The 24144-nt window shown below is 35.0% G+C and overlaps 3 protein-coding genes across 5 annotated transcripts; 1 reads left to right on the top strand and 2 right to left on the bottom strand.

Annotated features, from left to right (window-relative positions):
• On the bottom strand, positions 1 to 1947 carry LOC127804648 (GDSL esterase/lipase At5g14450-like). The gene is made up of 5 exons (XM_052341550.1): positions 1421 to 1947; positions 1041 to 1256; positions 777 to 940; positions 370 to 643; positions 1 to 277 (listed from the first exon to the last, which is right to left on the bottom strand). The coding sequence occupies exons 1-5, from the start codon at positions 1674 to 1676 to the stop codon at positions 24 to 26; spliced, it is 1164 nt and encodes a 387-aa protein (XP_052197510.1). The 5' UTR covers positions 1677 to 1947; the 3' UTR covers positions 1 to 23.
• Positions 1948 to 2991: 1044 nt separating this feature from the next.
• Positions 2992 to 8520, bottom strand: LOC127804862 (probable methyltransferase PMT9). Its single transcript, XM_052341919.1, has 8 exons — positions 7693 to 8520; positions 7423 to 7587; positions 7025 to 7207; positions 6330 to 6924; positions 4745 to 4857; positions 4407 to 4627; positions 3393 to 3727; positions 2992 to 3235 (listed from the first exon to the last, which is right to left on the bottom strand). The coding sequence occupies exons 1-7, from the start codon at positions 7948 to 7950 to the stop codon at positions 3412 to 3414; spliced, it is 1851 nt and encodes a 616-aa protein (XP_052197879.1). The 5' UTR covers positions 7951 to 8520; the 3' UTR covers positions 2992 to 3235; positions 3393 to 3411.
• Positions 8521 to 17856: 9336 nt separating this feature from the next.
• On the top strand, positions 17857 to 23996 carry LOC127803468 (E3 ubiquitin-protein ligase RGLG2-like). Of its 3 annotated transcripts, none has more exons than XM_052339708.1 (12): positions 17857 to 18199; positions 18850 to 19134; positions 20396 to 20480; positions 20564 to 20704; positions 20790 to 20903; positions 21001 to 21098; positions 22304 to 22383; positions 22477 to 22582; positions 22687 to 22814; positions 22898 to 23156; positions 23343 to 23399; positions 23507 to 23996. In XM_052339708.1, exons 2-12 carry the CDS (start codon positions 18862 to 18864, stop codon positions 23585 to 23587), a joined length of 1422 nt encoding a protein of 473 aa, XP_052195668.1. In that variant the 5' UTR covers positions 17857 to 18199; positions 18850 to 18861; the 3' UTR covers positions 23588 to 23996. The 3 variants fall into 3 exon arrangements, with proteins under 3 accessions (XP_052195668.1, XP_052195666.1, XP_052195667.1); XM_052339706.1 differs by having other exon boundaries at positions 17858 to 18199; positions 18810 to 19134; XM_052339707.1 differs by lacking the exon at positions 17857 to 18199 and having other exon boundaries at positions 18461 to 19134.
• Positions 23997 to 24144: the final 148 nt, after the last annotated feature.

Below are 24144 nucleotides of genomic sequence, written 5' to 3' on the forward strand. Positions count from 1 at the left end.
TTAACCGAGCAACAGGGTGTTTTTTACATCTTCATTTTTTGACATGCAAAAGCTATGGGAACTGGCGGATCCGACAATGAACCGTCGACTATGCGATTAGCAATCCATTGGTTTGCAGCCTCTGTGCGGTGAATTCCATCCCAGCTGATATACTGCTCTGGGTTTTTGCATGAATCCGCAAACACTTGCTTCCCATTTACGATTCCTCTGTTCCCACACTTGACGTACTCTGCGTTCTCATGAATCCCACAGCAGATCTTCAGTGGATCAGTGAACCCTGCAGGTCAAGGAAACCGCCAGCAATTCAGCATCAGAGAACCAATGCAAGATTAAATGGAAAACAATTTTGACAGTATCTAAGTCAATCACCATGGCTGTTGGCACTGCTGATCAAATCATACTCTGCAGTGTAAACATCCACCAAAGTTATGGAAGCTTCTGGTAGTTTTGTTCTCAGTTCGATCACTTTGTCCTTGAGCTGCTTATTGAATTCTGTAACAATCTCGTTCTGGGATTTGAGGCAGCCATTTTGATCTAAGGATCCTGGCTTTGGATCGGAAATGGATATTGTAGTATTAGGCAGGCAGCCAACCGGGCGTGCATTCTGTATCCAGAAACTTCTAGCTCCTTTATCGTACAGAACCTGTTATATATATATATATATAGAGAGAGAGAGAGAGAGAGAGAGAGAGATGTCAAATGATTAGAGAAAAAGGGAAGTAGCAGCCATGTTCTGGATCGAGATCCTAGTTGGGTTACAGGGATTGCGAGTTTACTTCGACATGAGCAGTCAATGAATTCACAATCTCAGGCATTCGAGCTCGAAGTTGGTCTTCCGCTATCACCCGAAAACCGTAAGTGAAATCAGTGTGTCCAATGTCGAGTGTGTAAAGAGCCCTTGAGAAGTCTTCAGGCTTTGGGAGTGAGTCTCTGTGCTTCCCTATAAACCACATACAAAAGTAACTAACTTACCTTCCCTTCATTAACAGATAACATAAACCATTGAAATTACTCATGGTTGATGGGTCGATCGACCACACCTTGGTTGTAGAGGTCAATGGTTCGGTTCTTGAACTGATCGAAATGGACGTTAACCTGATGAGGGAGCTTGAATGTGCTTAAGCCAGTCTGCAAATAGGTCCCTTCCCAGGTGCCAAGAATGGTTGCTTCCAATGCTGCAAAGTTGGCACCTTTGGCGAAATTGGCCTCCAAGGAATTCAGATAAGCACTCAGATGTGGCAGTTTCAAGTGCTCAGCTGCATAGATAGATATATATATATATATATAACAATGTCAGATCCCAGAATTCGAATGGTTTCCGTTTGACGAATTGATGCCGGAAAATGGTTGAAAGAACAGATCATTTTGAAGGGCATTGCATGCATGCGAGGAACGTGTTTGTTTGTTTGTTTGAATTTACCAATGAAGTCGATGACGAGACGGCCATCGGAAGCTCTTCCGACAGGCCTTTGAAAGAAGGTCCGGCCGTTTGGCGGTGGGAGAGGGTAAAATGATGCCGACATGCCGCCAGTGTCGGAATTGGAGCCGCCAAAGTTGTAGATCGCCGGAAAGTTGCATGGCTGATCGGAGTTGGTCCCATTCTCAGTAGCTCCAACACAAGCGCTCAAAGCCAAAGACAATGAAATGCCAAGCGCCAAGAGATTGGAGAACTTCATTTGAATTGACTTTCTCCAGGAAATTGGTTGATGATGTTCTGTTGAATGGATATCCCTTTCTTTAATTTTTTTCGTTCTTCTGTTATCAATAGGAATTGGCAGCCAATGGATACCCTATTTACATGCTTATATCTATATTTACAGAGATTTTGAGCTCCATCAATGGAAAAGAAATGGCTTATAAATGCATTCATTGTTTTGCCCTATCAATTCTTTGCTATTTTTGGTTTCTATTCTCATTGAGTATTTGAATTTGTGGCCATCACATGAATGTGAATGTAAATGGTTTCAATTAACGGGTTAAATTCATATTTTTGTTTATATATTTTTATATTTTTTTTTCATATGATTAATTTTTTCTTGTTTCAATTATATCACTGTATTTTTCCGTTTCTTAGTTCGGATTACTACAAAAAAAAATATCACCGTACAAGAATTAAATTAACTTAAAAATGAAAATATATGAATATAATTAAAATAACGAAAAAAATAACTTGTTAGATAAAAAAAATGTAAAAATACAAAAAAATATATTGATTTGAAAATATAAATTTATGAATATAATTAAAATAACAAAATATTTAGACAGTCACGTGAAAAAAAATGTAAAAGTAGAGAAGCAAAGATATGAGTTTGGCCAAATTAACCCCATTCACATCTCATTTCCATACTTGTTTTTACTTTAAACAAGATTAATTAAGACCTATCAGGGACCATTTTCATCCCTAATCGCAACCTTTTATACTCATAATTTGATCAAGAACATACATAGACAATGCTTAAAATTGTACGAAAATTTGATGATGGTGGAATGAGCAAAAACCCATATCATAAATTGGCGGGCAAAAATTAGTGTAAAATATTTAATAAAAAGAAAGGATATATAGACTCAATAATTCAAAAAAAAAAAAAAAGGAAAGAAAATAAGTTGACAGTTCAGAAATATCAACAAAATACATTGCTTGGAAAATATAAATAAATGAATTGAGTTAAATTGTGCTAAATATGGGATAGCAATAGAATATCACTTTGATTGCTAGTGATATATAACACATAATAATACTTTTTGCTAATTACCAATGATAATTAATGATAATTACCAATGTGATATTACCAATGATAATTAATGATAATTACCAATGTGATATTACCAATGATAATAATACATTTTGCTCATATTATTATATCATTGGTAATAATAGTTTTTGCTAATTACCCATATGGCAAGCAATAGAATCTCACATTGGTAATTATCGTTGGTAATTCATTATCCCAAATGGCATCCAAGAAGCAGAGGAGTTGAAAACAAACCAAGAGCAAGAAGGATCATGTAAATGCCTAGGAATCAAAGATTCAAAATTTAATTTCTAGAAAGCATATCCAAGTAGATACACAAATTCCTCTAACACTGGACGTATACATGACCTGCATTTGGCTTCACTAACACATGCTTGTTAACTGTTCACAGATGAATCTAGGTGTTGCTGCATGCATATTCCATATCTAGTTGTACGTCTATCTGACGTATCATCTCAAATATCAGAAAGGGGGAATGTTCTCTGCAAAGGCAACAAGGCACATATTATTAAGATATGGTGGCCACAACCACAAGTTCTCTCTCAATTCACATCATAATTGTACTCCCAAAATAAAATGACTAAAAATGTTCAAAAGAAATGCCATCACATGTTCCCAAAGTTATATCAAGCTATGTACCTGAACAAGATAACATATTTCACAAAGTTGTTGCATCATCCTCCCACAGCTTCTTTCTAGCTATCAGAACTCTTTCCTCGTTTAAGGAGAGGGAATCAATCCTGGGTTCTACTTCTGATACCCATCCATCCCATCTCAAGGCAGTCAAGAATTTTTGAATATGGTTTATGACCGAAGGTTTGTCTCTTATGATGACAAAACCCTCAGGCCGTAGCATGCGATCCATCTCAATCAGCAAATCCTCCACACTACAGACTCGACTCTCAACCTCTGAAAACACTGTCCAAGCATGTAGGAGATCGTACGTGCGTGGGTACGTAGAGAAGGATTCACACCTGTAAATGCATCAACTTATGGCTTAAAATGGCAACTAACTTGAGAGTAACAAAGCCAGAAAATGCTCCATTTGATGCTGCTGGCCCTGGAATATCATGGGGCACAAACATATGGAAAGGCTGATATCCAAATAAAGTGTATTCAATTATTACTAGTAGCCAATTAAAATGAATAAAACGGGAAAACAATTGGGCAGGGGCATTGCATATGTAGCAAGCATAACAAGTACAATTTGGCTCTTATAAATGCTACTTGGAACATTAATCATCATAATTCATAAGATTAAGCCATATGGCCCATATCAGTTGATTTTTGTGGATGAAACTGGCAAAGCAACCATATGTATATATGCCAACAATCCATTTATTCACTAAGACCCAGTCTGCTTTCTTTTTGTCTTAACTTCATATAGGAGGGGTTCATTATATCACTGTCATCCTCACAATGGCTGGCCTCCTTTATTTTTATTTTTTTTTCCTCAAACGACCCTTTCGGTAAGCATACTATAGCTGGCAAACTATGTACGACACTTTTCACTGTGCGGGTTAACAAGTTATGGATCTCAGAAGAACAGAGCAGCAAGGTTTGGATGACAACTGTAATTTCATACGATAACAATAAATTACGACATGTAAAAGAAGATTAGATAATGGAATGTGTCACTCATGCTATACATACCAGTCATGAACTGTTCCAATTAAGCCTCGATCATATATAATCTTCAATCTGGAAGATGCATTGACAGAAGCAACATTCATTATCCAAACATCTTTATCTTTAAGGGCAGCAGCAAAGCCACCAAGATTCGAATTCATATCCATTACATTTCTGAAGGAATCTTTCCGTATAACAGATTTCATCTGCTTCCAGTACTCAGTCACTCGATAGTGCCATATGCTCTGCATTACATTAAAGATGAGTTTATGAAAAAAGATGATATCCAAACAAAATAGACACGCATATGGTACAGGAAGATTGCAACAATGCTAGGTCTCTTAGTCATTCCAGGAACTTACAGAATCTTCTAGAAATTCATCAGGACTAACATTAATTTCTTCAAGACGCGGAGGAGCTGCTGTTAGCCTTTTTGGCCAAGGTTCTAGACCACTTCCTTTTTCTTTATGCATCTCTGTGACGAGAAATTAGAAGCAAAAACAATTAAAAATAAGTAAATGGTAAAGGAAACAGGAGGAAAAAAAAAAGTCTACAGAAAGAGAAATAATAAAAGGAGGATGATGAAGATGACAATGACGACGACATCACAATGAAGAGAGTGATGGCGTGGCGACATGGTGAAAAGCATTCTTTGCCCTAAAAAAACAAACCATGATGGGGTTCACTGTAAAACCTCGGATCTAATTACAGCCAAACCATGTTTGGTGTGAATTTTCAATTAGAAAAGGTAAACTTCAAGGATGAGCCTTGGTAGCAAAAGTAAGGTTGTGTCTTTGTGACTGGAAAGTCATGGGTTTGATTCATAAAAATAGCCTTTGCAAAAAAGCAGAAGGGGAAACAACCCTCCCTGACCCTTACAAAGTATGGAACCTCGGCACCACAGACGCCCTTCTAGAAAAGATAAACCTCTTGCTTCTAGTCAAATTTTTCTGTAATTTTGTAACTCTTGATTAAACTTCAAGTCAGGAACTCTACTTGGTTTCATCACCAAATTCAAAGTGACAAAAAGTTAAATGGAGACGCACAGAGCAACCAATTCAAGGCCAATTCATGTCTAGATATTTACGTTGAGTATGAAATAACTTTATATATGTTTTACTACCTACAGCGTCATAGGTTCTGAATAGAAATTCAGATCAAGTTTCAGTTGAAAAGTACAAGTAACCACCAAAAATCCAATGAAGAGCAAGCTTTAAAAAGGAAATTGGGAAACTGGATCAGTTTTAATATCAAACCCCTCAGGGCCGCTCTTGGAAATCATCCTTAAGGTTATACTGACTAATAGTTTTTATTTCTTTCACAGTATTATGGAGAATTGTTGCAATTTCTGTAGTTGCAGACCATTGGTTGGTATTATAGACAACGGTCACACAATATGTTGTTAGTATGACCTATCTTCGTTCGCCCTACCTCAGACAAAAGAGCTCTTCTCTAACACTCAAAACTTCAACGCAACAATTTTTTAATTTCAAGCCAGGTGTCAATTAGAAAAACAAGCCCAATCCTTTTATAATCCATAATTCAATCATAACATCTCAAATGAGACATACCAGAATCAAGCTACTTTTAGATAGCGTACAACATCATTTACTTTGTCTAACTAAAATGACATCACACCTATCTTACATTCTTTTGAACACTTCAAAATATTGTTTACACCACAGATATAAAAAAAAAAGTGACATCATGTTAGAGGAGAAAGGAAAAGAAAATAGATGGAAGTAGTTGCCTGCATTTGTTTTGGAATATGTAAACCGGCAGTTTGTTTACATTTGCTAGTTGTAAGTTGGACAGATATTTTCTTAGCCATGGAGAGGCAACACAAATATTACAGTTATACCATTCATAAAAATGATGAAGTATCGTCATCTTATATTGCACTTCACTTGCTCACATCAGTTATTTGGAGTTCCATGTCTTACTTACTTGCAGAGTATGGGGTGATGCAGGGCTTCATCAACACATTCCAACTTGTATCTGGATCATCCTCAGAACTGCACAACGGAGGATGGGTCCCAGGATTTCTCTTCAAGTAACAGCTATTACTTAGTGGCTTAGCCCATATAACGGTTTGGTCTCTCCTTGAAACTACTCTCCAACACATTCTTCTCAAAAGATCATACATTGCATTCCAAATTCTTCGATTCTCCAAATCATGTGCATAGGCTTCAGGAGAAGAGTAGACAAAATATCCTCCAGGTCGTAGTAATCTGTCAAGTTCCAAAAAGAGAATTCCACCTCTTTGAAGCCAATCAATTCTACATCGGGAGCAATGAGCAAGTTCAAATGATCTGCTTGGAAAAGGCAATCTTTTTGTCCCCAAGACACCTAGAGTAGATGGAATGCCCCTCTCCAGGGCAAACTGTATTTGGTTCTCGTGAACATCATTAGGCGCAAGTGACATAGCTATAATGTTTAGTGGCAGAAGGTATGCCCCAAAACTTGCAACCCCACATCCCACATCAAGAACATTGCGTATATTGCCATCGTTGTGGAGTTTATCACCCGGAAACTTGAGCATCTGTGCAAGTCCAATAGTAAAATGATAACTGATGAGTATCCTAGGAAGCAGATGATGTCAGCCAATCATTAATTGTAGGGGTAGAGTTAAAATCACATACTGCAGCGATAGCACTGATGTACTTATCAGCTCCATAATGGAAATGAGTCCCCCCGCCAGGAAACTTTATCTTGTCTCCATCCACAAACATCCAATTCTGATCTGACTTCTCCAGTGCAAGATGTGTATGCGGTATATTTGCTTTCCACACTTCATCCCTACTCGCTGGCCATCTAATTGGGATCTGGAATTCTAACAATAACCTCATTTGGTTCAAACTAAAACATTTTCCCCAGGAACAGCGGCAGTATTACGAAAAAACTAAGCAAACCAAGCGAACACAGAATTCAAATGGAATTTTCATTCTGAGCTATATACAAAACCCATAAATGTGAATTCGATTCGTTTCCCAAGTTCCCAGCAAACAAACAAATAAAAAGAGCAATAGTAATTGCTCACCTTGTAGCCATTTGGAGGGGGAATAAGACAGTTGTAACGCCGTCGCGGTGGTGGACAATGCCGTTCATAATGCTCCATTAACGACAAATTAGGCTTCAGTTTCATCTGATATATCAAATTTCTATCCAAACATGGTATCAGTTCCGAGTACCTCATATCACAAATCTGTAAGCATGCAAAACCGCCATCAAACTCCAAACACAGATAGTAATGATAACAACAATATAATCATTGTGAAAAACATGCAGAATTTGACTTTTGGTTACATACGGGTATGGACTTGGGTACTTCAGGATTGTGCTCTTGGTCCTCAAACATTTCATCGAAGTAGTCGCGCTTGGGAACAAAGCCGCGGATTACAGGATCGGCGCCGTCGTCCAAGGCTGAAGCAGCGCCCTCGGACGCCGGCAGACCTGGAGCCACCGATGAGCCGTAGTACAGACAAATCAGCCCGAGGAAGACGAGTAATCCGATCAAGGCATACTTCCGAATCTTGGCGCTCGTAACAAGCTCTCCTTTCTGCTTCATTTTTGGCAGTGGATTCCAAACTAGGCGTGCTAAGCGCACACTTATCTCCGAGTTAAAGCCCTAGCCGCAGATCCATTGGCTCACCCGCAAGCCAAGAATCCAAACACCGATGCCAGCGAGCCCGAATATATTCGCTTTTCGTGAAGTATTTCCCAGGCAATCACCGGCACCAATATAATATATATGTAGAGAGAGAGAGAGACCGACAGCTGAGCTGCCAGAGTAAGAACGGCGTCAAGCACAGTTCCCGGTGGAGGGGAAAGAGAGAGCAGAGCAGAGCAAACTCGGGGAGGGTAATTTCTTTGTGGCTTGCCCTGTCTGTCAAATGGCGTTTTAGGGGCAAGGGCAAGGATCTGGTACGGGCGTGTCCTTTGATGCCAGTAAGAATAAGAAGGGAAGCTGGCTATGGAGGAAGAATCTTGGCAATAAGCAACCAATGGGGCTTCGAGTTGTAGTGGCGCGTGCAAAAGCAGAATTGCTCGATGGGGAAACGGAAATGGCGGTTTTGGCAATGATATCAGCGTAAAGGCTGCAGAGATATGGGAAGCGTTTTATCTTCTTGCCCCAATGGAGACGCTTGTGAACTGCACGCTCCTCCTGATCATGGCGGCGCTCTACTCCCATTTGGGCCTTTTCCTTTTTACCCATGGAGAGATTGGGCCCTGGCCCGGCCCTCCAAATTATAAGGCCCAATAGTGTTCCACAGGCTTTGTGGCCATTGCTACAGTATCTATCCTTTGGGTGAGCCTTCGCAAACCATACTGAATTATTCAAATCGAATGAATGTAATCTGTATAAAAATTGAATTGATTCAATTGAATAAATTTTCTAACTGAACAAATTGAAAAAATTGAACGGACAAAAAAAAATGAAAAAACCAAAAAAACATAAAAATTGAAATAACAAAGTGTAAAAATAATATTGTTTTTAATATTTTGATTGGTTTGATTATTTTGATTTTTTCAATATGGAGATCGAACTAAATCGAAATAACTAAGATTATTTTTTTCACAAATACTCTTGTACATAGCCATCCCACTTATATCGCTTATCATCGTTAGGGTTGCAAATGAACCGAGCTTCCCTAAGCTCGGCTCGGCTCGATAACATTTAGCACTAGCTCGAGTCGAGTTTGAAATGTGGGCTTGAGCTCGAGCTCGATAACATTTCTTGAGCTCAAGCTCGACTCAAACTCGTTAATTGGGTTAACGAACCGAGCTCGGCTGGGGTTTGGGCTCGGTTGAAATTTATCAAATTTTTTTATTTAAGAAATAATAAATTAATGTGTAATAAAAATATCAATCATAATCAGTAAATATACATAAATCAGTCTAACCTCATAATCAACAATTATAAAATTATATATAGGGTGATAATCAAGTAATAATAATTTTACAATTATAAACATAATAATATCATTCACCATACAATAAGATAATCAAAATACTTGTCTAATTATTTTTGAAATACAAATATAATCCAAATTACAGCACATTAAAGATGTTTTCAATTTAACTTCAAAATAATTAGCTCCAAATATTAAATTATAATTTAAAATTATAATATTAATCAGTAATCACATATATGAACTTACAAAATACCAATTTGTCAAAAATCTCCAAGAATCGCATACCTTTTTTTATTTTACATGGAAAAATGATCTCTGTGATGTTATCATATTTATAAATATATTAAAATCAATATATTTTTTTCAAATATAAACTAACAAGTAACAAAGAGAATAAAATAAAAGAAATTAAACTTACTTTTCTTTTTCTTTTGATGCCATAAAAAGCTCTAAACCAATTCTCATTACATAGCAACATTTAAACTGTGTTTGTTCCTAAATTCGAATGATATTGATCTATAACTTGACCACTAACACTAAAAATAGCTTCTGAAGCAATTATGGTAATAGGAATTGACAAGACATCACAAGCCATCTTGGACAAAATACGAAACTTCAAATTATTCACCCTCCACCAATCCAATTTGATGCCTCAACTTCATCACATATGTAAGCACCTTACTCCAAATAACACATCTAACTCTGATTTTACCAATTGAATGGTGTCAACATTTCTTATAAAATTTTGTCCTTCCACTTACATTAAAGCCACTCGAACAGTTACCTAAATCAACCATATGAATTCCAATTTCAACTTCTTGTTCAATGTTGCTTAATCTGTGTAACTCAATATACTATCATATAACTTATATAAAGTATCTCGAACTTTTTTCAAATGACTAGCAACAATCTCATTGCAGTAAATTTGAGGGAAGCACCAATCAATCAACTTCATCTTATTTCTAGGATCTAAAATAGCTGGAATTGATATAAGCACATTACAGTCACCCCAATACTTATCAAAAAAAAAAATTAATTTTTATAACCATGACACTCATGAAGACATCATCATTAACACTTGTTGCATCTAAAGTTATTTTTATATTCCACAATTCAAGAAGAAACAAATTTGATGTTGGGTATTCGCTCCCAGATTAAGTACTTCTAATAATTTGAGTCTTTTATGTTTCAAACACTTTCCATTTTAACCAAGATTAAGTACTTATAATAATTTGGGTCTTTATGTTTCAAGTAGTTTCCATTTTAACCATTCCATGCCTCGTGAATCTTGTATTGGAATGAAAATAAATTAAATACAAAATTAAAATGTAAGTACTTCTAATAATTCAATGCAAATTTAAAATATGTATCTCACTTGTTAAATAAATTTGTAAATAAAATTAAATTTGTCATATACTAATCCAACTCATATCAAATAAAAAAAAAAATTAAAAAGACCGACCTAGATAAGGTCGACCCTTCTTTGCTTACTGTCAGCCTCCCTCCTTCAAAACCCTCTCACTCTCCTCTCACCCGAATACCCCTCTCTCTCTCACTTTTCCATTCCCTCTCTTATTGCCAGCGTTGTCTTCGCCAATTGTTGCCGCCATCATTACCTCTATTATTCTCGTTTCATTCTATCTTCGATCTCTCTCTTCGGATTCAGGTATTTTTTTTTTTCTTTCCATTTCGGTGTGTGTGTGTGTGTGTGTTATCATATCTCTCTCTTTTCTTTTTCTTTTTCTTTTTTTTGTTATTCGTTGTTCCTTCATTTATCTTGTATCTAACCCTTCGCCGATCTGACGTCTATTTGCTTTGAAACCCGACCTTGTTCAAAGTTGTCTGCCTGTTCATCTATTTGTTTTCCCCCTATGTGCTAGAAAAGTTCTTTCCTCTCATTGTTTCGCTTGTTGTCTTTGCCCTCGCTCTCGCCTCTTGCTGCTTCGTCGCTTGCTGCCTCTTTCTCCTCTCTTTACTCTACCGCCCAGACCCGCGTCGGTTGCCTCCCAAATATGCGTTGTTGTCGGTGCCCAGATCACAGTCCAGTTATTCGTTATCCCAACCAGATCTATCCGGCCTCCAAGTTTATCCAGCTAGATCTATCGAGATCTACCCAATCAACATTCAATCAAACCTATCCAGATCTACCTAGATCTAATCAGATCTGACCAATACCCAAATCTAGATAAATCTACCCAGATCTACCAAGTACCCAGATCCGACCAGATCTACCTAGTCTTAAATAATAATAATAATAATAATAATAATAATAATAATAATAATAATAATAATAATAATAATAATAATAATAATAAAAACTAGAAGATCATGTCAGGACCCGGTTCTCCGTGCGATGCTTACAAAGTATTAAGAATAAAATGTACACAATCATGCGTCTTTGCCCATTTCTTTTACCATGAAGAATGACCTATTGATTTTGCAACTATCTATAAGGTTTTTGGTGCCAATAATGCCTCAGAACTCCTGGCCCAGCTTCTGATTAGTGATCGTTATGGGGTTATTGCTACACTTTTATATGAATCTAAAACTAGGCTTCAAGATCCTATTTACGGCTGTATATTCTACATTTTTGCCCTCCAACACCAGGTCATCGATCTTCAATTTCATCTAACTTTATTGGAATAATTACTATTTACAAACTTTTATAAAAACACTCACAATGTTCAAAATTAGTTTCACCCATAAACTACTTCAAACCCATATTCTGACAATGGATATTTCTTCGTGGACGATCCAAATCCTATTTGGAATTTTGAAAACTCAGTCATTCAAGAAAAAAATGTGTCGTTTCCTTATTTTCAAGAGGCTAGTTCGCAACATTACCCAATCGAAACTAGCAACAGCCAGTGGCCATTCCCAATCCCATGTGATATCGATGAATTTGGATCCGTTATATTCGACAACCATCATCAATACTTTGTATCGGCGAAATCCAAAACTATCAACATAGATGAATTAGATTATTACTCTATAGATTTTATAATGATATTGTACTACTTGAATATTATATGATTACTCTCTTTGATGTTGTGTATTCTTGGATCAATTGTACTACTTAATTTGTTTTATTTTATCTAGGTCGGATTAGTATATGACAAATTTAATTTTATTTAAAAAAAAATTAACAAATGAGATACACATTTTAAATTTTAAATTTGCATGGAATTATTAGAAGTACTTAATTTTGGTTAAAAGCACCAAAATTAAGTTAGACTCAATCAACATGGCCTTTGAAACATAAGGACCCATATGGCATTTAAATACATATATTTTAAAATGGAAAGTGCTTGAAGCTTTCCTGGAAAATAAAAAGGAAAAGCTTCTTTCAAGTGGTTTTCTATTTTTGGAGGCTATATGTTGCTAAGACAAGAAAAGGCCCCACGTTTCATAAATGCCTCTTTTAATAGCCAAAGAATCCGATGCCACTAGAGATGAATGATGTTGCCTCAATTTGTCACATCCTTTTCTACCTTAATCCCAACAATTTCCAAGAAAAACAACCACCTTGTGATCTTATAAAATGTTTGTACCCAAAAATCAAAATTCTATCACAATATCGTGAGGCTAATGTTTATCTGTTTAATTTTGCAGAAACAATAGTTGTTTGATGTCATATAAAAATATTATAAATGACTACTATATATATAAAGAGAAGATGTTGGCGATTCTGATTGGGTTTATAATATATATTTTAATTTATTATAAATTTTTGCCCTCCAACGAAATTCTCATAACATGTTAAAAAAATTAAAGTTTGATTGCATTTTTACTTGATCACGAAATTCTCATAATACTGGTGTAACGATTAATTTTTTTAAATTTAATATAACGTTAGACTTTAGTATTGTAAATTAAGTATCATTCGAGTGAGATATACAATTACTAAGTAGTAATTTTTTAAAATTTAATGATACAAAATTACAAATATAGAGTTATTATCTTAAATCATATTTATTACTTTGATACTTAAATTAATATTATAGTTACTAAACTAATGTAATGTACCACTTAGTCGAACAATCATTTGGTCATTTGGTTATTTAATCAATATTATTCTATCATATATGTGAGTAAGATAAGTATATAATCGATTAATCTCTTAAATATTTACGTTTTATTTGATTAAAAGCAATTAGTCAATAACAATATTTGTCAGTTGTTACTCAACTAAAATAATTTTGAGTACCATTAATAGAATGTATTGATAAAATAATAATCAAACTATTAAACTCATACATTAATTAATTAATTTGAAGTCACAACAAATTTTTTTATCAACACATTCTATTAAAGATATCAACACATTCTATTAATCATTTTATTAATGTATTTATAAATAAGTATACTCAAAATTATAAATAAATTTATTAATGCATTTATAAATAAACTTATTCACGAGCCAGCTCGTGAACTTCTAATCGAACCAACTTACAATCCTGTAATCGAGCCATATCACGAGCTTATAAGTGAGCTTAGTATTCGAGCCAGCTCGCGAGCCACTATTCGAGCTAACTCGAGAGCCTATAATTAAGGCAGTTTGCGAGCCTATCGAGCCGAATTTTGCTTAGCTCAAGGTCAGCTCGTTAACAAATCGAGATTTAAATTTAGGCTTAAACTCAGCTCATTTATCTTAATGAATTTTTACTGAATCGAGCCCAAACGACTTGTCTCATTTGCATCCCTAATCATCGCACTCGCCGACGACCGTGAGAAACACGGCCACCTATCATCACAAAGCTTCCACTTGCAACCGTTTCGCCCATCATCACCAGTGATCGTCCATCATCGCAAAGCTCTTGCTGATGGCTGCATCACCTATCATCATCGATGGCCGTCATTATCGCACCTAAATCCTAGGGTTTGGGTGCATTCAGACGCTTTTGAACCCTAGGGTTCATGGGCGTTCAAATGCTCCCAAACTTAAGGGTGCTTTTCAAAACCCTTGAAACTTGTGGTTCAAGGGTGATGATGGCGACCGGGAGAAACGTCGGTGTGAGAAAGAGAGAAGAAAGTGGGTGGGATGATTAGTGGAAGGTGGGAGTTGATGGTGGTAACATTTGCCATTGTCGCCAATGAGAGCTTGGGCTGTTGGCGATGATGAGTGACTACAAACAAGGATAAAAATGATTTTTTTTTTTCTTAAATGTATTTCAATATGAGTGTAGAGAAAAAAAAAAAAAAAGTGATTGCATATAGAATTTTTGCAATGTTTAAGATACTTTGGTATTACCTTTCTACCCTTTCTCTGTTGGGCCTTTTCTGGGTTGGGAAATTTGGGCCCGTACACAGCAACGGAAGATCCAACCATGATTGGGCTTAAGCCCATGAGTTTGCATAATTGCATGAAAGCAAATAAAATATGAATTTGATAATATTAACATGAAGTTTCCCATGTAGGAAGCAGCCACTTTGTTCATCCCCATGTGCACCCCACTTAAGCATTTTTGCTGTCCCAATTACCCCTAAGTAAGCACAGCATTTCACCTGCTTCGTCATTCGGAGAATCGTCCAACGTTCTTTTCAGGTAACTTCACCTATTTTTTTATAACATTTACCTATTTGTTCACCGCGTTATGAAAATTAAATCTAATTAAAATATTAAAAAATTCGTTCGAGATAAATTTTTATGTATCTTCTATCTATGTGCTATCTTATAGAATTACTTTCTCAAACAATGAATTACTTCCTCAAGTATAATAGAATATATATAATTATAATTATTTTAATCATAAAGTGAGGTGGGCCACATCAGCGAAGTACTAAATGTGGAAGAATTTTACAAACTACACGTGCCTCCTCACGTGCGGTGTTTTTAGCCCTCCCGCTATCCTACAAACTACAAAAGTTTGAACTGTAACATGCGGCCCATTCCCTCGTGTCTTCCACTCTATACATTTTAAAATTTAAAAGAATCGTATGGGTATTTTTGTAATTTAGGGGACTTTTATTCATGGAAGAAAATTTTGACAATTAAATTAATGTTTAGTAACAAAAGAAAGACAACAAAAATAGTAAAATAATAAATAAGAGACTATCAAATGATTTGTTATTTTTAGATAATTTAAAATTTTTATAATTCGTTTAGTAATGGGCCAAACGTGATTTTTGCTAAAATTCTTATTTGAGATGTGAGCTTGTGCATGATAAAGGTATAGTGTCAAGATTTCAACATATTAGTAGAGTCGTGCCAATTAATGATAAGAATGAATATTCGGTCAATTTAATTATCAAATCAGTCGAATTATTTAAATTAAATAATCAAATCTTTTCTAAACATTAAATCGAACCGACTCGATTGAATAGTTATTCAAATCGAACAAAAATAACAAAATGCAAGCAGATAAAAAGTAATATAGAGAATAAGTATTACTCGAGTAAAAATAATATTACTCAAATTAATATTTGTGAGTAGATTTTAGTTAACAAATATTACTTAATTAAGAATATTTGTTACTATAATAAAAATGATATTAATTGATTGAAAATATTTATTACTCGAGTAAAAATAAACGTTACTTAAGTAAAAAGAATATTACTTGAGTCAAAATAAGTGTTAGTAAAAATAATATTATTTGAGTAAAAACAACTTTCACTCGATTGATCTTCACATATTTTTCATATCCCATTTCTGAATTGATTTAGGTGACACTTATGATTGAGTGAGGCATGTAATATGTTGTGATAACTCTTTTAATGTAATCTTTATTAACTGAGATATAAAGTAACAGAAATGGGATATGAAAAGTATTATAGATAAAAGTATTTTTTATTACGTTTGTTAAATTTATTTATAAAAAAGTCATGTGATTCATTATCTTAGACTTTTTATTTATCTCTTTTATTCGAATAAATTATTTTGAATCTTACATATAAGTAATCTTGATGCAACTTTATCTTATTAATTTTAACAAATGATATCTAAAAAAAGTCTTGAAAAGAGTAAGTAGATTTATAAACATACATGAAAAAAATGGAAAATAGCAACAAAAAAAAAAAAACTCAAACCTTTTCATAAATTTGTAAATTTATTAAAATATTTCAATTTTGATAATTTTATCCCAATTGGTTCAATTGGGTATAATTTTATTCAATATCTAAAATTAATTTGAAAATTGTGTGTCATTACTACAGTGACAAGTCATTTGTCATAAAAAAAAAATATAAAAGTGGGACTCGCTTATATATTTATAAAAAATTAAAAATAAAAATTATGCATATAAATTTTACTCATATATGTATATGTGGGGCACTTATATATATATATTAATGATATGTGACTTATTACGGTTATAATAACACACGATGCTCTAATTAATTTCAGATATCAAATAAAATTATATATAATTAAATTAATCGAGATACAATTATCAAAATTAGAATAAATTTGTGAAATATTTTAAAATTTTAAAACTACCGTCACTTTCCGGGGGAGAATTTTAAATTCCCCCTCTTTCCAGGCAGGTTGCCAGAGTGGCATTCTCGTGATAGAAGTCAACTTCCCTTTTGACGATGAAGTAAAAAGAGCAAAGTAAAATGCATCACACAATCATCATTCTTCCGCGCAACTTCCTCCGCTAACGTAAAGCTGAATTTAAATGTACTTTTAATAGTATTTATTTATTTATTAAATTAATGCCCCCCTTCTTACAAATAATTCTAATTCTTATTCTTTATATAAATTAATTAATTAAAAGGTGTTTCGTGTCAATAAAATATTAAATTTTTTTAATAAGGTTTTATATTAATTGTTTAAATTTTAATTTTAAATAAAATAAATATATTATAAAAATAAAAATAATTATTATTTAGAAATCATAAAGTTACTAAGCATATTATTACATTATTATTATAAGTCCTGAATTTTGTATTTCATTACAAATTAGTTGTTATTCTATTTTAATTTTAATTTTTATCATCACCTTCACTAAATTTGAATTTTGTTAAAATTTTAAATTTTAAATTTTTTTATTAAATTCCATTTACAAAAATTGATACTATATATAGTAATAATATGAATCAAAAAATAACTAAATGTTAAAAGTGACATCTATGATATGCGAAAATGCACAGGGTGTTGTTTCGGAAACATCAAAAAATATTTATGAATCGTTTATGTAATTTTAAAAGACTTTAGAGAATGTTTTATAATATTAAAAAATAATAAAAAATATATTTTCAATTTTTATTTATAAAAAAGTTAGAGAACTTAAATGATAGAACTTATATTTATATTTATTTAAATATATTATGAAATTTATGTTTATTTTTAGATTAAATCATATTTATTATAATTATAATATTTGATACTAAAAATTATATATATTTTTTATTTACATATTTTCTTACTTTTTTAAAAAAAATATTATTTTTTCGTTTCTATTGCGTACACGCTTTTGGTTTGACGAAAAATTAAAATAGTAAATGAATTATAATAAAAAATAAAAATATAAAATTTAAAGTTTATTATCACGAGAGAGAGAGAGAGAGAGAGAGAAGCAAACATAGCCTTAAAAAACTGATGCAAATCCAATGACGTGGCAGAATCTGAAGGGAAATAATTTTGCCGCTGAAGGCTAAAGCTGCGAGGACATGGACGCCGAATCAATCATCGGCTTTTCATGTGCCAAGCAAAAGCCAACTTGTTTGTGCTAATCATCGGCGGGGGGGGCAGCCCTAATCCGGTTACTTGCTGATTGAAACCTCCAATCGGAAGTGAATTCAAGAAAGGAAGGCCGCTTTCTTGCCAATTTTTCTAAGAAATTCGATCCGTCGTTGAAAAGATCTGCTAAAGTAGTAGAATCAGATGCGCACGCGATGGCGATGGCTCCGAGAAACAATCAAAAAAGGTGCCGCGGATGAGAGTCTGTTTCCTGTTTCCAGGTCTGTCTCATGATTCTCTTTAGATCGATTCAATCCATGCATTAGGTTTTGGCGACTGGCAAGTAAATATTTTAGATCCCGAACAATGCCGCCTGATTTTCGCATCTATCGCTTCTAAATTTAGGGATTCCGTTTATTGGGGATTGGGACTGGAATTTTGGGGGAGTTTTTGACTAGGACTGTTGGCTTTCTTACACGTGAAGTCATTTCCGCCCCTCCGATTTACCCTTCCTGATTTCATGTTTCAAAATGGCGTGTTAGGTATCGTCTTCTAAATTGGGGATCTCTTGTGATATTATTAAGTGGGTTGGTGATTATCTTTGTCTTCGTAAGCAACGCGAACGCTTCCTTCGGGATAAGGTTCTGGAGAGTCGGCAGCGCCGTATACGTAGACAAGTCGTCCATAGTCACCTCTCAGAAACCGCTTTGAAGTTTCACGAGTGAATTTAAGCATTTTTATACATACGTGCATGTTTCTCAACATTAGATCTTTAGACGACTGGAGAAGTTGACGACTATTACAAGAATCGAAATTAGGGTTTTTTTTTCTTTTTGCTTTGAGGAGAGTTTCTTTGACTAGTCTATTCGATTATTTTTGTCTATTGTAAAGGAGAGCGGGCGGGTTTGCTGTGAATTTGAAATTCGTGTAGTGTATTGAGTTGATGGGGGGCAGAAGTTCAAAGGACGGGAGTTGGAGACAGTCTTCATCGGCTCGGTCTTCTTCCTCTTCTTGGCCTCAACACGGACATCCCCAATCATCATATTATCCGGAACAAAGCCAAAGCGATGTACCCCAGACAGCCTATCCAGCGTATCCAACGCAACAGTACTATCAGGCCCCTCAAAACTATGGAGGTCAGCCCCACGGAGGGCAGAAGAAGAAGCTTGATAGAAGGTACTCGAGGATTGCTGACAATTACAATTCCTTGGAGGAGGTAAGATTGTCCACAACAGCGCTCATTTCTCTGAATTTTATTGTGATTGCACATAAAGAACAGGCTAAATTGCATAAATGGTCACTGAACTTGTACTAAGATATAAAAAGATTACTGAACTTCAATTTGTGGTTAAAAAGTCACTGAACTTTAATTTATTATATAATTTCATAACTACAGTTAATTATCATTAAAAGAGGTTAACGGGATATTGATGTGGCTAATAATGTAGATGGCTAAATAACAAAATGGGTCATGAACTTTGCACTAAAATACTAAAACGTCAACATTTCACTAGTCTCTTTTAATGGCAATTGTAGTTATGGAATTATATACTAAATTGAAGTTCAATGACTTTTTGGTTTCAAATTAAAGTTCAATGATCTTTTTGTAACTTCAGGCAAAGTTCAGTGACCTATTTATGCAATTTACTCTAAAGATCATGCACTTCTGATTTATCTCAAAATCTCTTTTCTTTTGTGCTCCTTTCGAAAATGGTGTTTGCCAATGCAAAATGAACAGCGATGAAAACAGTATTAACATCTGTAAACAAGACATTCAAATCCAAGGTAGTGAAGTGTGGTGGTAGATGGCTAAATGCATGCAAATTATATGTGTTTGATGTGACAAGTTTTACGTGACTGTTGGCTACCTAAAAGAACTTTGTTTCTTCAAAGCGTTCCGGACTTGTATTGGCTATTATTCCCTTACTTTTTAATCTTGAAGCTTGTTGGTGTTTAATAGTCCTTTCAGTTTAGAAGAGGTTCATCCTCAGTTTTTCTTTTGTTTTTATCTTATAAGTCCTTCTGGAAGGGTTCTTGCTATTATGCTATAATTAATTGGTAATTGAAATTCCTGAATATGAGCATTTCAATGAATACATGAGTTTAATGGCACTTTCACCATTATGTATTTGTTTTTCCAAGCTGATGAAATTCCTAGTTTGAAAGTTGTGTGGCAAGCACCAGTTCGGTTTCATATTCAGAGTTTTTGCTTTGTGTGGTTAAGCTGGTTATCTGATGACAGTTTGGCAAGAAGCAGTTAAGCAGAGTATCAGTATATAATCAATAATGCCTAGTTAAATCAATAGGATTGCTTAGTAAATTGATTTTGTTTCTATTACTTTAAAGAGCTCTTTGGTTACTTATTCATTGGCCATGTTGGGAGGACACATATCTCTATTACTGAATTTGATGATTTTCTTACCTTTTGCAACAATATGCACTCTGAAGATTTTATACATTGATTTCTCTCTTTGCAGGTGACTGAAGCCCTTGCACGAGCTGGCCTTGAATCTTCTAATCTCATTGTTGGGATTGACTTCACTAAGAGCAATGAGTGGACGGGTACAGCTTTTGTGCATTTACAAAATCTTTACATTTGTGTAGGTAACTACAGATAAACATGCTAAAATTGTCTTGGTGTGTAGGTGCAAGGTCATTCAGGAGAAAAAGCTTGCATCATATTGGAGATGTTTTAAATCCCTATCAAGAAGCCATATCCATCATTGGGAAAACTTTAGCAGTTTTTGATGAGGATAACTTGATTCCTTGTTTTGGATTTGGGGATGGTACTTTCTTTGAGATTGGGGTGATTTTTATTTATTTTTTCTGGATTGATTATTTGAATTTAGGGATTGATTGTTTTTCTGACAGCATCAACACATGATCAAAACGTCTTCAGTTTCTTCCCAGATGAGAAATTCTGTAATGGCTTTGAGGAAGTTCTGAGTCGGTACAAAGAAATTGTCCCTCATCTACGTTTAGCTGGTACGAGTTCTATATGTTCATGGTCTTTTCCTGTTTTGTTACTTCAATCTCATTATGTTTAATTTTTATAGCTTCAGCTGCCATGTTATTGGTGCAGGACCAACATCTTTTGCCCCTGTAATTGAAATGGCCATGACTATTGTTGAACAGAGTGGTGGGCAGTACCATGTTTTATTAATAATTGCAGATGGTCAGGTAGTTTTCTTTTAACTGAATGTTAAAAACCCCCATTCTGTCAGATATAAGATATTGAAAAGGATAAATACCTTGCTGATATGATGAAAAATGGAAATTGAGGATGCCAACATAAGAGAGACTAAATTTATAAACATTGAGGTGACATCTCATGGCTGCTGACTGTTGCTGAGTGATGATGTGTTTTATTAATTGCAGATATAGAGGCTCTCTCTCTTCCTCATGTTTTTTTTCCCAGTATTTGGCACGTGGTTGTGTTTCCATATTGTATAGGCTAATTTCACAGTATCAACTATGTGATATAACACAACCATATCAATTATCTTCATTCACTGTCATCCCATAAACTTTTCCATATAAAGATGGTATTAGAATTTTATGTCATCATTCCCTCACTAGGGGGTTGCATTAGAATGGTCATCCGGCATCAAATTTTGCCACATTGTTCTTTTGCATGGACTTGCATTATCAACGTGACTTTTAGAAATCAATTGACATTATAAATGTTGTGCCATCGACTCTAACTTGGTTAAGATATGGTGCAGTTTATATGATGATGATTTGTATTTGGCACACTTTTTTTCCCTGTGCATTAGCGGGAGGGTCTAGGCAGTCTAGTCAGTGAACGTGGCTGAAGTAAAAATGAAGTGTAGTTTTATGGACGATGCAACTATGAGAGTAGGATATATGGGTACTGAGGGAATTCACGTGGCTGCAGAACAAAATTTTTTTGGATGCATACCTCAGAAATGTTTTATGGTTGTCATTCTATTCTCCATTCTATCATGCCCAAACAGTTGGAGGTCTTTGGATAGCTAGGGTTATTGAGGGGGAGTAAGAAGGGAAACACTATATTATTCGGAGAGAGAATTCCAAGATTTCAGGGATTACTATTTATTTGATATTTTCATTTGTAGGATTTCAGTTAATTAGGAGTTTAGCTGTAGAATTTTTGATTTTGTTTTTTCTTGTCTTCCTAAAATACTCTCTCCAATAGGAAATAGATGACGGATCAAATCTTTGTCATTGATGGGTTAGCATCATACAGATCATATATTGGTTTTCTCTTCTCTGTCTTATTCTTCTTGTCCACTTATACCCTTTTCTTTCTGGTCGTCCTTCTCATCCGTCTTCATGCTTCATCAGGTATCTTAGTGTGATTTCATACTGTTCACATGTTGCATTACCCATGTCTGTTTCTTCAGGTTACTAGAAGTGTCGAAACTGAGCATGGTCGATTGAGTCCACAAGAGCAGAGAACTGTTGAAGCAATTGTAGAAGCAAGGTGTTGGTTGAGGATTTAACCATTCTCTTTTCATGATTCTTTTTAGTTTGCCTTTTATGCTTGTATCCTAAATTCAAACATGTCATTGTGTAGCAAGTTTCCCCTTTCAATTGTATTAGTTGGGGTTGGAGATGGCCCCTGGGACATGATGAAAGAATTTGATGACAACATCCCTGCTAGGGCCTTTGATAATTTCCAAGTAAGCAATTTTGCTGTATGAAGTTTGAGCTTCTTATTTGCCAAACTGGCTATGCAATATGCTTTGAAGTGCTTTCTTGATGGCGATTTTATTTTCTTCTTTAGTTTGTGAATTTCACAGAAATCATGTCAAAGAATGTGCCCCAGACCCGAAAAGAGACAGAATTTGCTCTTGCAGCTTTGATGGAAATTCCTTCACAGTACAAGGCAACAATAGAGCTCAACATACTGGGGTAATAGACCGATTGCTTTTGACTTTTGGGCCATAATTGCTCCAAGCGTAGTTGTCTGATTTCTTCTCTTTGATCAAGCACAGTACCTGCAGAGGTAATGCCCCCGAGAGGGTTCCTCTTCCCCCTCCTGGGTACGGAGCGGCTTCTTTTGGCAGCTCAAAACCTTCAGGCTCAACTAGTTTTAAGAAGAGCTCCCCATCGTATTATGGGAACAGCAGTCCTGAGAAATCCTCTTCATATTATGGCCACAGCAGTCCTGAGAAATCCTCTTCATATTATGGCCACAGCAGCAGCTCTGTTGGCACTGCTCCGCCTGTCCCCAGTTCTACTTATGATAACCAGGTAATGGGTTTATTCTCTGTCTCTTTGGTAGTTAGCCGAAGGCTATTCAACTAGAACATTGCTCTTCGAATCTTTTGAAAGTTACTTTGACATTACCTTGTTTAATCAATGCACATTCCGTCTGGTCAATGCCACAACGTCAGTGAATGGTACTAATATTTCTTTCCTCATGGACTTTGATGATAGCTTTGTCCCATTTGCCTTACTAATCCAAAGGACATGGCTTTTGGTTGTGGCCATCAGGTAAACATCTCGATCTAATTTTTTTCTAGTACTAGCTAGAGTAAATTGACATCAATGTTAGGATTAACCCTCCTATCTCTCCTCCTTGTGTAATAATGTCGGGACAGACGTGTTGTGAGTGCGGATCAGATCTTCAACAATGCCCAATCTGCCGGAGTCCAATCCAAACCAGAATTAAGCTATACTAAGTGGGTTCATACTTGACCTGTGGCAAATGATTAAGGTTATGCATGTTCAGAATCTAACTTGTACTCGGACGATGACAATGAAGTAGAGTATTGGGTCACCTTTTTAAAGGCAGACACCATGCTTTCCTGCATGATGATTCTGTTCAAAATTATGCCGCCTTCTTCATCTATGTGCTTTCTTGTCCGAGCAAGCAACATTAGAACCCCAGAAGCTCAAGAAGACTGTGAATATGATGACAGGCGGTAGTGTTTGCCTGTTTTCGTGGTTGGGTTGGATTTTCTTAGTTCCATTTTATGTTGTTTCTTTCTTTTTGGTTTTTATGTTGTTTTTCTGCTGGTTTAATGACTACTTTTGTCTCAACCAAGTAATTGATATATTTGATTGAAAATAACTTTGGAATGATGTTAAGTGTTGTTTGTTATTTGTTGAAAAACTTTTTGTTATTATTTCTGTAGAATATATTTTGCTAGACTCGTTAGTAGAAAGAAACATTTTAATCACTTCGGCAAATTATTCAAAAAATGTTGTCAGGGTTGTAATACGAATCTGATTGGAA

Source organism: Diospyros lotus, chromosome 6 (genome assembly GCF_014633365.1).
Source record: "Diospyros lotus cultivar Yz01 chromosome 6, ASM1463336v1, whole genome shotgun sequence".
Classification (NCBI taxonomy): Eukaryota; Viridiplantae; Streptophyta; class Magnoliopsida; order Ericales; family Ebenaceae; genus Diospyros; species Diospyros lotus.

Excerpts from the sequence above, each read along its gene's own strand:
- LOC127804648 (XM_052341550.1), bottom strand. The coding sequence starts at position 1,676 with ATGAAGTTCTCCAATCTCTTGGCGCTTGGCATTTCATTGTCTTTGGCT. Across the intron at positions 1,257-1,420 it reads TCTCGTCATCGACTTCATTG|CTGAGCACTTGAAACTGCCA; the intron begins GTAAATTCAAAC and ends CTATCTATGCAG. Across the intron at positions 644-776 it reads CATTGACTGCTCATGTCGAA|GTTCTGTACGATAAAGGAGC; the intron begins GTAAACTCGCAA and ends TATATATAACAG.
- LOC127804862 (XM_052341919.1), bottom strand. The coding sequence starts at position 7,950 with ATGAAGCAGAAAGGAGAGCTTGTTACGAGCGCCAAGATTCGGAAGTAT. Across the intron at positions 7,588-7,692 it reads AAGTACCCAAGTCCATACCC|ATTTGTGATATGAGGTACTC; the intron begins GTATGTAACCAA and ends GCATGCTTACAG. Across the intron at positions 3,728-4,406 it reads ATTGGAACAGTTCATGACTG|GTGTGAATCCTTCTCTACGT; the intron begins GTATGTATAGCA and ends ATGCATTTACAG.
- LOC127803468 (XM_052339708.1), top strand. The coding sequence starts at position 18,862 with ATGGGGGGCAGAAGTTCAAAGGACGGGAGTTGGAGACAGTCTTCATCG. Across the intron at positions 20,705-20,789 it reads TTGTTTTGGATTTGGGGATG|CATCAACACATGATCAAAAC; the intron begins GTACTTTCTTTG and ends TTTTTCTGACAG. Across the intron at positions 20,904-21,000 it reads CCCTCATCTACGTTTAGCTG|GACCAACATCTTTTGCCCCT; the intron begins GTACGAGTTCTA and ends TTATTGGTGCAG.